This window comes from Polypterus senegalus, chromosome 12, assembly GCF_016835505.1.
Source record: "Polypterus senegalus isolate Bchr_013 chromosome 12, ASM1683550v1, whole genome shotgun sequence".
Taxonomy (NCBI): domain Eukaryota; kingdom Metazoa; phylum Chordata; class Cladistia; order Polypteriformes; family Polypteridae; genus Polypterus; species Polypterus senegalus.
Window position 1 is genome coordinate 19398388 of NC_053165.1, and position 15201 is coordinate 19413588.

Genomic DNA, 15201 nt, shown 5'->3' on the forward strand with positions numbered 1-15201 from the left:
GGCTCAGTTGTAAACCAGTCTTGGCCACTAAGTTGTCATTGCTGTGGATAACATGGCCATGCCACCGGAGGCGTGAACTACGCATGTTTTCATTAGCAGGAAGTTCATTTTGACCGATTATCGAAACGAAAAACTCAAACTTCGAAATAAAAAAAAATAAGCATGGCAGGATTCCAGGCTGCCTAAATATTCTCTTACTATATAACTATTAGGAATTCAGAGTTTTTAGAGCTTTAGGGACGTGGGACAAGACTTTTTAAAAGTTTTTGGGGATGAAATAGAAAGATAGTTAAGACGGCTACCGAGATTTACCAGAAAGTTCAATATGGCCCATTGTCAAAACCAAAAACTCTACACAAACTACATAATAATTAAAAAAAAACATAGCAGATAACATAAATATTCTTTCAATATATTACTATTAGCAATTTAGATTATTAAAGAGTTTTATCCTTAAACTCTGACCTCACTAGTACCACATTGCCAACTTAAACAAGGAGAATGTGATGATGTCAAATGTAACGATGTCAGGGATAACAATGTCGTGACTATATTTAATTTTGATTAAAGGAGTGCATCCTGTCTTCAGTCCTAAATGCACTTCCTGTTAATTTCAACTATGTGATTCACCATTTAGTTGAACGAGTTCTACATTTCATTTTTATTTTATTTTGTTCTCTATCAATGACCAAGAGTAATATGATCATGATAAAGTCTGAGAAGAAACAACAAAAGAGCAATACAATAAATAAATATTGGCCTAAAGTAACCAAAACTGAATGTAGACATCACAAAACTAAAATTCTAAAGTGAATTAACTGTAGTTGGCACTCCATCACCTTACTCAATAAGCCAACGTTTTGGGCAACACGGCCACAAACAGGCCAACGTTCAGCAGATTATATCAACCACCAGTGACAATAAGAGTCACAATGACATAAGAACATACTGCGAGATGTGAGTCATTGTCTTGCACCCTGAAGACGAGGTTGAGTCTCAGTACTTTAGCAAGTTTAGTTTTATTCAGCTCGACACAGGAACAGCAAGATTATTTATCATAGTGGGATCTACCATTCAGGTCAATGGCCAAGTTATAATGTTTTGTGCATCCCCCATTGGGTGACTGGCACGTTGCGCGTGGCAGCGGTCAACTTGTAGTTATTTCTGTGGCGCTGTGAAACTGCAGTTGCCTCGGCAATGGACAAGTAATCCTCAACAGACGCGGCAGTCGTGCTTCCGCCTGATGTCCCGTTGGGGAGGGTCTCAAAATCTCTCACAATACGAAGTTTGAGAAATGAGAGGAGACCATTCAGTCCATCAAGCTCATTTGTTTAGCTAATGGCTAATCTGTTCTGATGTCTCCTCCAGATTCTCCTTAAAGGTTGTGAAGTTTTTTTGCTTAAACTCCATGTTCTCGGTAGTTTGTTCCGAATTTCCCACAACTCTTTGATTAATGGAGTGCTTCCTGTTGTCAGTCCTAAGTGCACTTCCTGTTAATTTCAACTGGTATCCTCAACTACTTTGTACATGATTCACCATTTAGTCGAAAACATTTTTATTTTATTTTGCTCTCTTCTGTGTTTTGTACCGTGTACTGTTGTTTGTTATGGAGAATGTATTTCTTTCATACATTTTGACTTTTGGTCTCGTTTTAAAGGTGTCTTGTTTTTGTTTTAAGTGAGCTCCATCATTTTATTTATCAATTCTTTTTGCTTGGTAACCTGGTTGCTCTAATGACCAGAAGTGTGCGCCCTGTGGTGTCACCATTGCAAAGGTGTAAAGGTCCTGCACTCCTTTGGTAGCACAAGATTGTGAATTACCGTATATGCTCCAATGAACGCAGAGTCTCTTATTGTCGCTGGTCACTAATAAGCGCCGGGCTTCAGAGGGGATGTGGCCAAATAGTAGCCGGTCTTTAACAGCAGCCGGGTCTTTGATATTTGCCTACTAGCGTACATTGTAAGCATCTGTATCTTTATAGACGTGTGTAATACATGTGCATGTCAGCACGTTGCATATACAGACCGGATTCCAAAAAAGTTGGGACACTAAATAAATTGTGAATAAAAACTGAATGCAATGATGTGGAGATGGCAAATGTCAATATTTTATTTGTAACAGAACGTAGATGACAGATCAAACGTTTAATCTGAGTAAATGTATCATTTCAAAGGAAAAATATGTTGATTCAAAATTTCACGGTGTCAACAAATCCCAAAAAAGTTGGGACAAGTAGCAATAAGGCTGGAAAAAGTAAATTTGAGCATAACAAAGAGCTGAAAGACCAATAAACACTAATTAGGTCAATTGGCAGAAACCATTGTCAGTGAACACAATCCACAGTGTTGCATCCGGAGCAATATCAGAAAGGTGCCAGCTGAAACTCTACAGTGCAAAGAAGAAGCCATTTCTAAGCAAGATCCACAAGCTCAGGCATGTCACTGGGCCAGGGATCATTTAAAATGGAGGTGGCAAAATGGAAGACTGTTCTGTGGTCATAGGGATCATTTAAAATGGAGGTGGCAAAATGGAAGACTGTTCTGTGGTCAGACGAGTCAATTCAAGTTCTTTTTGGAAATCTGGGACGCCATGTCATCCGGACCAAAGAGGACAAGGACAACCCAAGTTGTTATCAACGCTCAGTTCAGAAGCCTGCATCTCTGATGGTATGGGGTTGCATGAGTGCGTGTGGCATGGGCAGCTTGCATGTCTGGAAAGGCACCATCAATGCAGAAAAATATATTCAGGTTCTAGAACAACATATGCTCCCATCCAGACGTCATCTCTTTCAGGGAAGACCCTGCATTTTTCAACAAGATAATGCCAGACCACATTCTGCATCAATCACAACATCATGGCTGCGTAGGAGAAGGATCCGGGTACTGAAATGGCCAGTCTGCAGTCCAGATCTTTCACCTCTAGAGAACATTTGGCGCATCATAAAGAGGAAGGTGCGACAAAGAAGGCCCAAGACGATTGAACAGTTAGAGGCCTGTATTAGACAAGAATGGGAGAGCATTCCTATTTCTAAACTTGAGAAACTGGTCTCCTCGTTCCCCAGACGTCTGTTGAGTGTTGTAAGAAGAAGGGGAGATGCCACACAGTGGTGAAAATGGCCTTGTCCCAACTTTTGTGGGATTTGTTGACACCATGAAATTCTGAATCAACATATTTTTCCCTTAAAATGATACATTTTCTCAGTTTAAACTTTTGTTCCGTGATTTATGTTCTATTCTGAATAAAATATTAGAAGTTGGCACCTTCACATCATTGCATTCAGTTTTTATTCACGATTTGTATAGTGTCCCAACTTTTTTGGAATCCGGTTTGTATAAGAAATATGGATATACCGGTTTCTAAAGCTGCTTCCTTTTCGTGCAGGGTTGACCAAAATATGGACAAACCTGAAAGAAGAGGAAGACGATAGTGAACTGGTCAACAGCAAAGCCGTCATTTCAGATTAGGACGACGAATAGCAGTGAAAGGTACAGAAAGACATTGCAGTCTTATGCAGCATGTGAAATTCAAATAAAGCAGTTGTTTGTAATATTAGCCGATATTTTTGTTAATAATGGCCGGTCTCTAATAGCAGCCAGTCTCTATTAAACGCTGGGAGCCGAGGCTAGTTTTGCAAATAAACACCGGGGGCTTCTATTGGAGCATATACGGTATGTGGAGTATGGCCAGGACCCTTGCCCAGCATATCTAGAGCATTACCTCCCCCAGAGCGGTAGATGGCAGCTTTCCTGGATTGCAGTGGTACCTCGGACTCCTGCAGGGCTTCATGGGAGCTGGAGTTTGGTGCAGCCCTGTTGGGTTCTGTGGGTGATGCATCAGCTGCTGAGCTCTTTATTGCAGCACTTCCGCCACACCTAGAAGTGGGTCAACAAGCACCCGGGGCACTTCTGGGTGCTTTATAAAAGGAGCCAGCAGCCGCTACTCAGGATGCCAGAGTCGGATGGAAGAGGGCGAAGCTTGCCAGCTGGAGTGGAGACAGACAGAGAATGAGAAGAAACTGTTTGGTGCTTGTGCTGGAACTGTGCTATACACGTGGGAGACGGAGGGGAGGCGTTTAAAATAAATAAATAAATAAAACGCGTGCTTTGAACTTGTGTCCCAAGTCTGTCTGTGTCGGGTTTGGATGGTGGTGCGTTCCCCTGATGGTCCAAAATTCCATAAAAGAAAAACTTTAGAATTTAGTGCAGAGGTTCCCAAACTGTTTTGCCCAATAGACCACTTACCGATTTATTTGATTTCCATAGACCCCCTGCCTGCCTAGTATTGAATTTTCCTAAACCTATTAACTTCAAATGTGTTTTTGACAACTGACACAGTGCTGCTTACTTTGATAGGGTTTTTTGTAGAGTGGACCGTTGTAAAAAAAGAAAAACATGTACAATTTTTATTCATACCTTTATTGAAAAGACACAAAATGCAAGTAAATATTTGAATTTGGAACGAAACAAATCAGAACCTAGTAAACTTCTTACATAAAATTAATGCACAAATAATGCTGTTAATGAGAGGGATGAACCTGATGCTCTGATGGCAATTGTTCAATATTAGGCTTCAAATTAGTGAGGTATAGTCTTAAATCTCCACGTCCAATGATTTCTTTTTTTCGTAAGAAGATCGTTTTTCTTTTTTTACAACGGTCCACTCTACAAAAAACCCTATCAAAGTAAGCAGCACTGTGTCAGTTGTCAAAAACACATTTGAAGTTAATAGGTTTAGGAAAATTCAATATTAGGCAGGCAGGGGGTCTATGGTAAACAAATAAATCGGTAAGTGTTCTACTGGGCAAAACAGTTTGGGAACCTCTGCACTAAATTCTAAAGTTTTTCTTTTATGGAATTTTGGACCATCAGGGGAACGCACCACCATCCAAACCCGACACAGACAGACATGGGACACAAGTTCAAAGCACGCATTTTATACTTATATTTTTACGCGTTATATTTTTACGCGTTCTGATAGCAATTGTTCAATATTAGGCTTCTAATTAGTGAGGTATAGTCTTAAATCTCCACGTCCAATGATTTCTTTTTTTCGTAAGAAGATCGGCAACCGCACTAAAACCCCTTTCCACGAGGTATGAAGATGGAAAAGCTATCAAAGACTTTCTTGCGATAGTCCATAATGCAGGATAAGCAACAGGTATATCTTTCTGAAGCCAGAACTGCTGATATTTTCTGAACTGCACCTTAAGTTCTTCGTTAGTGCTTATTCCAAATCAGTTCTTCTTGTAATATGACATCCGATTCTTCAATGTCACCGTATGGATTGATAATCCACTGTGGTATTTCCATAGTCAAAACATCCTCAAACCTAGTTTTAAAGTCTGTGTGAAGGACATTTAAATGTTGAACGTAGACCAAAGCGTCATCACCCTGGATGTTTATCATTGACAAGTTGGGGAACTTTGGTACAGGTCTGGACAAGTGTTATTCACTCTTGTGACCGCGTGCGATGCGTTGCTGCTGATATGAAAACTTGTGTCCGCTCACGTGGACCACCATTTACATCTCATGCACCCCCAATTTTTTTTCTCGCTGACATAGACCCCCTGTAAGTCAAAATCGACCCCTGGGGGTCCATATAGACCACTTTGGGAATCAGTGATTTAGTGTGATGTTTTGAATATTTAGTGTTGTGATCCTTCATCAACAATTTGTGGTTAACACTTTGGTGTAGTTGAAAGATTCATTTGCTCTCTCAGTAACTGACTTTAGCCTGCCCATCGACTACATATCTGGTCCTTAAAATATCTGCTTGTTCTCTCTTTCTAAACACTGCATCAGAACAATAAGAGCCAACTCCTTAAAAAAAGACAGCATGAGATAGGGAGAATGCAACAAGCAAACTCATTAGCTGTGCTGTTTACATGCATTCTCCAAAGAAAGATAGGAAATTGTAAACAGAAATGCAAGTGCAGTCTAAAATGTAACACCCGCTGTTTCCGAGACAATGACTGATGAGCAGTATTAGGCTTTACAAAAGCTTCAGTTCCAATATTACTCAGACAAACAGCAGATGAGTCATTAGATGAAGAGAAAAAGTATTTGAAAAGCTGAAAGTGAAATTGTAATAAGGTCGATTTATCATGTGTCACTGCTCACCCACCACTGTCCAACCTGGGCTTCCTAACCATGCGGCACGACAGGAACAGAGCCAGATTTGTACTCAGCTCTGCAATGGCGGCCACAAGAAAATGTGCAGTTTAATTTTTATGGATATTCATCAATATTTGTCTTAATGCCTCTCAATTATAATGGCGCAGGTCCAAGGACAACATTTCGATTTGTTTTCAAATTTTGCTTAAATTGTAAAAGAATGGCTCCAAAAGTAACTGTCATTAGAGTTTACTTCAAAAAGGTAAAGCTGATAACACATCACCATATACAAAAAAAAATAAATAAATAAATAAAGGTTTAGGGTGTCAGTGAAAAACAGAAAAGGCAAAGGGAGAGAACATGGGATTCATATACTGTACAGTGAAACTGATTTATTTATAATATTTACATTTTTATTTTCAGGCAGATGAGAATGAACTGTATTGGTAATTCCTGATAATTCAGGACCCTGATCAAGCCAATACAGAGCATCTTATATGTATTATATGTATATATATATATATATATATATATATATATATATATATATATATATATATATATATCATTCTATATAAAAGCGGTCGGGATTGTCCTTCCGTCCCGTGAGTGCTACGCAGGCGCGGAGTTTCACACACGCCCCATCCATTTTGCAATGCACGATGGGATTTGTAGTTTCGTTTTTCCAGGTAAAAGATGATTTTCTACTCCAGACTATGCGATATCTTCTTCTTCTTTCTTACTATATAAAAGCGGTCAGGATTGTCCTTCTGTCCCGTGAGTGGAAAGCGTAGCGGTATTCCGCTTATCACAGACTTACTACTTGCAGCTTGCGGTACGAAGCGACATGATGTGGGCAGAGTTCTGCTGCTCCCATCATTCCCTTGCTTTTGTGCGAGATGCGCTGGAAAAATAGACAAAATGATGTCTCTGGAAATAATTAATGTTGATGGAGTACAAATGCCTCACCGCGTAGTAAATATCAGGGGGGTTCAAAAGGGCGACCTCAATATAGAAAAAAGTTTACATTTTATCACAAAAATAACAGAAACTACGAGTATTAAAGTAATACCGCTCAAATGCAATATAACCAAATTAATGAGTTTGTATAAAATATCAAATTGATCTACATATTGAATTGCCTTAAGAACTGGTCAACTTAAAAGTCGGTCGCCTTAAAAGGCTGGTGAGCCTAGTATATATATATATATATATATATATATATATATATATATATATATATATACTGTATATATATAGTGATGGATGACCATGGCCATTACCTGGATGGGACGCCAGCCGGATGGAAGGACTAAAGGGAGAGAGCACAGTTGGGACATTGTCTCTCCTGGGACGCTGGAGGGTACCCCCTCTGGGTTGCTGTGGCTCCATGGATTCCCGAAAGTCATGCTGGGAGTTGTGGGGAGTTGGAGTCTGGAGCAGCCCTGTTGGGTTCTGTGGGCACTGCCAGGGGGTTCTACAGAGACAATGGAGCCCCACCCGGAAGTACTGCCGGAAGAAGGTCAGGGAACAACTGGAGCATTTCCAGTTGCACTATAAAAGGAGTAACCTCACTCCAGTCTAATAGCCAGAGTCGGGATGAGGTGGACAAAGCTTGTGAGGAGGAGTGGAGGCTGACAAGAGACTAAAGAAAGAGAAAGGAAGAAGGACTGTGTTGTATTGTGGTCAGATTTTGATGCTTTGTACTTTGCTACTGCGGGGAGCAAAAAAAAAGGCGCATCCCCACTTCAAATAAAGGTGTGCTGTGTGATAAGACTGGGCACTGCATCTGTCTGTGTCAGGGTTTAGGGAGCTATATGCCCTCTGGTGGTCCACAATGTGTGTATATATATATATGTGTTATGTTTATGCATTTATGTTGTGATTCAAAACCAGGATGTGGCACTACTATGCCTCCTATAATATAATATAATCCAACTTTAAAAGGATAAGTGTTTGTGTGTGTATTGGTGTGTCCATCCAGTTGCCATATGTATGTCATTCACACATGACACATCACAAACTTTTGAACAATAAAATGTATTGCATTTGTAGTAATAAGATGCATTTGCCATTCCAACAGATGGAAAATCACCCACATTAACACTGCTTGTATGAATCCCATACCAAATGGCATATAACAGAGGCATGTACATTGCATGTGTCATTCCAACACATGGCTCTTCACAAACATTTGTAGTAATAAATTGCAATGCATTTGTCATTCCATTATTATTATTGTAAAGAACCAGTGTTATTAACCTGCATGGTGCTTGAACTGTTAAGCCAAGAATTGAAGAATATTGGGTAATGCTATTTAACCCTCAAGACTGCCAGCTGGCAGCAGCTGTATTCAACAGTTGTAGTCCTGGCTTCTACAAAGGAGTCTGGGAGATGCCATAGATAGATAGATAGATAGATAGATAGATAGATAGATAGATAGATAGATAGATAGATAGATAGATAGATAGATAGATAGATAGATAGATAGATATTCATTTGACCCAAGGGAGAAATTTAGGTTTTCAGAAAAGCAATAAATAAAAAGATATTATAACAAAGAGCAGGAATTAGTAAAAAGTAAGAAAACTTCTGAATTCCCAAAAGATAAAACAGTGGTCACAGTCCCAGTGAGGCATTATAAAGGCATATTGTCAATGATATAAAAGGGCCCCATTCATGTTTCTGTTGAAAAATGCATTGGCTAAAAGTTAGCCCAGGAAAAAAAAAATTTTAATAACCGATCACAATATCTATAATGAAAATAAATGCAGATATCCAATTCAGCATATTCAACATAATAGGAAATAATAATGAGGTTAAAAGGCTTAAACAAGTACACACACACACTTGTCAACATACACAATCATGACAGTATGATTAGAGAAGACTCACTCATTGCCCCAATCCAAGCGAACGGTGATGTGCCTCTTGACATCTCGGACTTGGTCCTGAGTCAGGTGGCCAGAGAGGAGTTGTCTCCGAAGGTCAATAAGTTCATTCATTACGTGCCGTAGTTTGTAGAAAAGATCTACTTTGTGCTTCTGAGAGGAAACAAAATGAAAGGCCAGTGTTAGAAGTAATTCACAAACTGAAGAAAAATAACATGCATTTAAGATGTATCAAGATGTGTCATGTGCGTATGCACAGGAGTCATTTTAAGAGCTCCGGTGATGGTAATTCTTCACCGCTCCAGGGGTTGGCACTGTGTGATAACGCCTTTTCTTCCATCGTCTGATGTCATTTTTGGACCTGCCTCTTCCTGCCGGGAGCAGACATAACGGGAATCTCCGCCATCTTTCAGTCAATCAGAACCAGACTCCCATTTAAAAAGACAATTCTCTAATGCTTTAAATCACATTTTTTTTTTATTTCTGAAATTGAATTATGCAAGGTTTGCTCACAGGTGCTCCATTCTTCATATTTGTTTTGTTGTTCTCACAGATGAAAATGAGCGTTTCATGCGTCTTTCTACAAATTTATAACAACTTTTAAGTTTAACAGAAAAAGCACCCATCACAAAATACCAATTGGCCAACAGTCAGACAAATGTAATATTAGTAATGAGTGAGTCTGCTGAGGAGTTGTCCTCCAAACTAACACTCATTCATCTGTAAAGCTGCAGTGCTGTAGCCAAACCACAATGAGGTTCTAGACACCACCTATGGAAGTAGAGTACACAGCCAACCCAGTAAAATGGACCTGATGGGAATTTCAAGCAACTGGCCAATAGTTCAGTACAGTTATGAAGGTTTCCATATCGTTATTGTCTGGATAGTACAGCTCTCCTTCCACATTGGTCACTTTACATAAGCCCAGAGCCTAGAGTGAGTGTGGCTGTGTGGATGCACATTCCCTGGAATGAAGAGGTGTCCAGGCCAGGGTTGGTCCCGCCATAGATGACTACCAAACAACACTCTGGACCCTTACGAACCTGCATACAGAGCAAAGAGGAAGGTGGAGAATCCCTCACTGATACTTCTGAATTTAATATCTGAGCACTTGGAAAGCCACACAGATTTGCTGCCCATAGATTTCTTATCAGCCTTTAATACACATTTAATACACATAACATTTTAGTTGACAAACTAGTTGATAAGTCAGTTTGGACCTTGCCTTGGTGAGACAGATTCTGGACTTCTTAACTAACAGAACATAAAGAGTGAGTGTTAATGGCTGATTTTTCTGGTAGCCTTAACAAATCCATAGAGACACCACAAGGCTGCTCTCTGTCTCCTCAGTTGTTTATCAAATACAGAAATGACTGCAGGAGAAGAACAGTTTTCATTCCAACAGATGGCACATCACAAACATTAGCACAGCTTTTACAAATCCCATATCAAATAACATATACAGAGACACAGCAACCAGACACACAAACATGCATAGAAATCTGTTCTTTTACTAAGGTAGACTAGATGTGCCACCCATCTAAGATGGGTTAAAATCTAAGTAGTCAATGTAGACCACAGTGTATTCAGCGGTAATGCAGACAGTGTATCATCGATTTGAATGTATTTTGGATCACACATAGTAATAAAATGCATTGCATTTTTCAATCCAACAGATGGCACACCACAATCATTATCACAGCTTTTATGAATCAAACACCAACTGGCATATAAAAGAGACATAGTAACCAGACAGACACACAGATATACAGACATTTGTCCTTTTATTAAGATGGATGAGAGAGGACTGGGAGAAAAGCAGAACCTAATAACAGGGAAAACTTGTAAGCAAAAAGTCAAATATCGCTGGCACTTAAACCTACACACTGACCAAAGGTTGATGTTTCAAAGCCAGAAAGAAATGTCAAGAAGCCTAAACAATCTTAACTAGAATTTCTACCAACACAAAAGTTGATCTAATCAGAAATAATTACGGAATACGTACGCCAACCTTTATATGGTTGCTCCACTGACTTTACACTCACAGCATTTCCAAGTCTTTCTGAGAAAGGTTTCCATGATAATAACCAATGGGAAAATGTGCACCATGACGGTGCCCATAACAATTCAAAATGGTGGTGTGAAATGATGGTAATTAAAATTTCAAGTCTTTACAGAGCCCATTCTAGGACAAAATGAAATAAAATGCCCCCATTGAACTGAATAAATTGATGTACACCTTTAGCAAAGAATAATTATTAAAAATTAATTAAATAACTATCTCATAACAGTAGGGTGATGCATCAGACAATTGAGCTAGTTACAGGCAGCATGGTACCTCTGATACAATATTATATCCCAGGACTAGGATTGTGATTTCCTATTTAGACTTGAGGCCAGAGATGAAGAGTAAACTTTAATCAGAAATGAATATATCACTGGGGTATGTAAAACTAAATGCTTTATACACCTACAGTGGAGTCAGAAAGTCTTCAGACCCCTTCATTTTTTGCAGACTTTATTGTGTTGTAGATTTCATTTTAAAGGCATTTATTTGACATTTGTGTCTATCAATCTACTCTGAATAACCCATAATGACAAAGTGAAAACATGTTTTCAAAAAGCTTTGCAAACCTACTAAAAGTCAACAAGGTGAAATCTATCATTGATAGAAGTCTTCAGAGCTTTAGCTGAGCACTTTGCAGAAGTTCACACAAGGGACAACATATCCTGAAATCTGCAGCTGACTCTGCCATTGTGAGTCTTCAACCAGCTAAAGATGACAGCCATAAGCCAGCTGTCGACGAGTTTGTACAGTACAATGGTGTGATTGGTCCACTTTAGAGCTAAATATTTCTAAGACAAAGGCCATCGCTGAAGATTTTAGGTGCTGCTCTCCTCCTGCTATCTCAACATTAATTTAAGAGCAGACAATGGACATTGTAGAGCAATACATATATTAAGGGACAATCACGGGCTAAACTTTGATCTAAAAACAGATTTGTAAGAAGTGGCCAACACTGACATTCTTTCTAAGGAAACTAAACAGTTTTAAAGTAGGCAAAACCACAGTGACACTTCTTTATAAGTCTTTAATGAAACTGCTGCCGCATCTTCTTTTAATGTTGAGTTGACATTAATAAGACAAACGATGTTCATAACATTGTAGACATTAACAGTAAAAGTATTGTTTGTAGCAGACCTCTGTCACTGAGCTCTATCACCAACAGGTTAAAAAGAAGGCCAACTCAATTCTGTCAGACAGTTGCCACCTTCTTTCCCTTAAATTTCAGCTGTTGCTGTTCCAGTTACAACTTCAGGGGTAAAAATCAACCGAGATAAGAACTGTTTTATTCTAAGAACTGTAAGCATTCTGCTACATGTGGAGATGCTGTTGAATTTTGAATTATTATTTTGTGTACTGTTAAAAGTAATTATTCTTCTTTGCACTACTCTTGATTGTGTGTACTTATGATAACACTGGTTAAAAGCTGTTGTTCTTCGGCTTATTTTCTTGCATCTGTGTAACAGGGCTGCATCTTTTATATTTTCCTGCTTCAGACAAATTTCCCTCTGGGATAATAAAAGTCTACCAACCTAACCTACCTTAGGCTCCAGGCTAATAAATGTCTATCTAACCTAACAGACTGCAGGCTAATAAATGTCTGCCTAACCCTAAAATGTCTATCTAACCCTAACCTAACTTAGGCTGCAGGCTAATAAATGTCTGCCTAACCCTACAATGTCTATCTAACCCTAACCTAACGTAGGCCACAGGCTAATAAATGTCTACCTAACCTTAAAATGTCTACTTAACCTAACCTAACTTAGGCCGCAGGCTAATAAATGTCTGCCTAACCCTAAAATGTCTGCCTAACCCTAACCTAACTTAGACCACAGGCTAATAAATGTCTACCTACCCCTAAAAATGTCTACATGACCTAAACTAACTTAGGCTCCAGGCTAACAAATGTCTACCTATCCCTAGCCTAACTTAGCCTCAAGGCTGCCTCTGTGGTACTGAACTGGATTAAGTGGGTATGTATAGATGATTGTGAACACGTGCATAAGTGTTTCATGAGATGGACTGGCTTCTGTCTTGCTTACTATGTTTCTGATTAAGCAGGTTTGACAATGCATGTACAGATGTGTCCAACAATGAACTGATAGATGATTTCACATGTCAGACTTCAGAGAAATGAGCAGAGTAAGTAAGTCCTTAAATCCCAGAAGGTGTCTCTTTATGTTCAGATTCCAGTCTATTGTCACATGTACAGAAAGCAGTGAAATTCCTAGTTGCTTAACGATATATTGAAAGAATAAAAGCATGAAAAATAAACGATTAGTCATTACTTTTGTATATATGCTTGTTTTTATAAGGAAGACTAAAGCCTAATAACTCCGCTACGGGGCATCCCCAGGGAAGTTATCCTTAAATAGTGGATCCGAGTTGCCAAGAGTCACCTGCAGGCAAACATTGTACAGATGACATTGCTAACTAATACTACATCTAGAACTGAGTATAATAATGCTCCCTCTTCCCCATTCCCCAAAGAAAATCAGTTCTCCGCAATAGTAACAGAAGAGTGTGCAGGGGTTTATTTTATTGATGATGCAAATGTCTAAATTTATAAGAGAGAGACTGGAAATCTGATTAATAATCTAGTAGAGTTGTGTCCTTAAAGGATGGCACATCAGTCAGCCTTCTTGTTACCATTTCACGGAGTCGATGTTATCAGCTGATATCAGTCCCACCCAAATGGTGCAGCCAGTAGCTACTAAACCTATTCATTGTCAGTGATTTAGTGAATCAATTACTGTGTAACTGCCATTGTCAGGTGTTCTTTCTTGGGGTGGCCCTTTCTGAGAGCATGTCCTGCCCTTTGGCCCTCTGACAGCCATATACTATCTGGGCACCCCACCTCAGTGCATATACACATACACACACGCAGACACACAAGAAAGTTCATTTACTTCACCCTTATACATTATTATATTTGATCCTTTTATGTTATTGTATTTGCTTCTGTAACTGCACTGCAAAAACTGAAATGTAAGCAAGTGAAAAGTTTTTATGTCAAGCTATTACATTTTGTTTTTGTTATGGTAAAATCTATTAACTCATTAAGAAATTTGTATTTAAGATTATTTGGCTTCTTTTACGACATCTTCTCAAATAATACTGGTTGATTTTTTTTGCAAAATAAAACAGCTATTTCATTTTTGATTGAGCATTAACCTGAGGAATAAGGAACAGTAACAGTAATTCAATCATGAGTAAGTATGGATATCAACGGGAAAGGTGTTATATAAATAAAATGTATTGTTATTATTTATTGTTATTATATAACCCTGAAAAATTATTATTATTTATTTTTTATAAACGTGTGCTTGGAAGTAGTAATTCCATGCCAGACCAGGGGTTGGCGGAGTGCACTAACTCTTTCTCTCACTTCTCTGCAGACTACGGGAAATTCCACCTGGCCCCGATGATGTCACTTCCGCTTCCGGCCCCAATGACGCCACTTCTGTTTTCGGCCCCACTGATAATATCTCTTGCGGTTATGGCTAAAATGACGGCACTTCTGTTATCGAGCCCACTGATGATGTCACTTCTGGTTTCAGGCCCCATGGCACCACTTCCGGCCCCGCAGATGATGTCACTTCAGGCCCTGGCCCCAGTGACATCACTTCTAGTTCCGGCCATATCCATTGTGCAACCAGGAATAATATATGGGTGGCTGCCCTAATCCTTTGTGTGGCTCTTTTGTCATGCTTGTGACACCCCCCCACAAAAAAGGAATACTATAATACAGTGAGATAATTAATTTTTTGAGTAACTGTGCTACCCTCCCTAGATGGCATGACATTTAAGTAATCAACGGACACCTCAGCATATTCAGTGTCAACATCTGCAGTGTGTCATCTATTGGAATGTATTTTGTAGTGCATGTAGTAATAAAATGCAAAGTATTTTTCATTCCAACAGATGGTACATCACAAATATTTTAGATAGATAGATAGACAGATAGAGTCACAATAAAATGCATTGCATTTTTCGTTTCAACAGATGGTACATCACAGCTACATGAGCACTGCTTTTACAAACTGATTGGTATATAACAGAGACATAGGAGCCAGATGGACACACACACACACACACACTGATACTCATCCTTTTATTAAGATGGATGAGA

At 39.1% G+C, this 15201-nt stretch overlaps 1 protein-coding gene across 4 annotated transcripts in view; it reads right to left on the reverse strand.

The window, feature by feature from the left end:
* Positions 1-15201, reverse strand: part of dock3 (dedicator of cytokinesis 3) — a 919050-nt gene that overhangs the window by 318927 nt on the left and 584922 nt on the right. For all 4 annotated transcript variants that reach the window (XM_039772621.1, XM_039772622.1, XM_039772620.1 and 1 more), the window contains exon 6: positions 9009-9157. In XM_039772621.1, coding sequence (XP_039628555.1) covers positions 9009-9157 — 149 coding nt within the window. The remainder of the gene's footprint in view (positions 1-9008; positions 9158-15201) is intronic.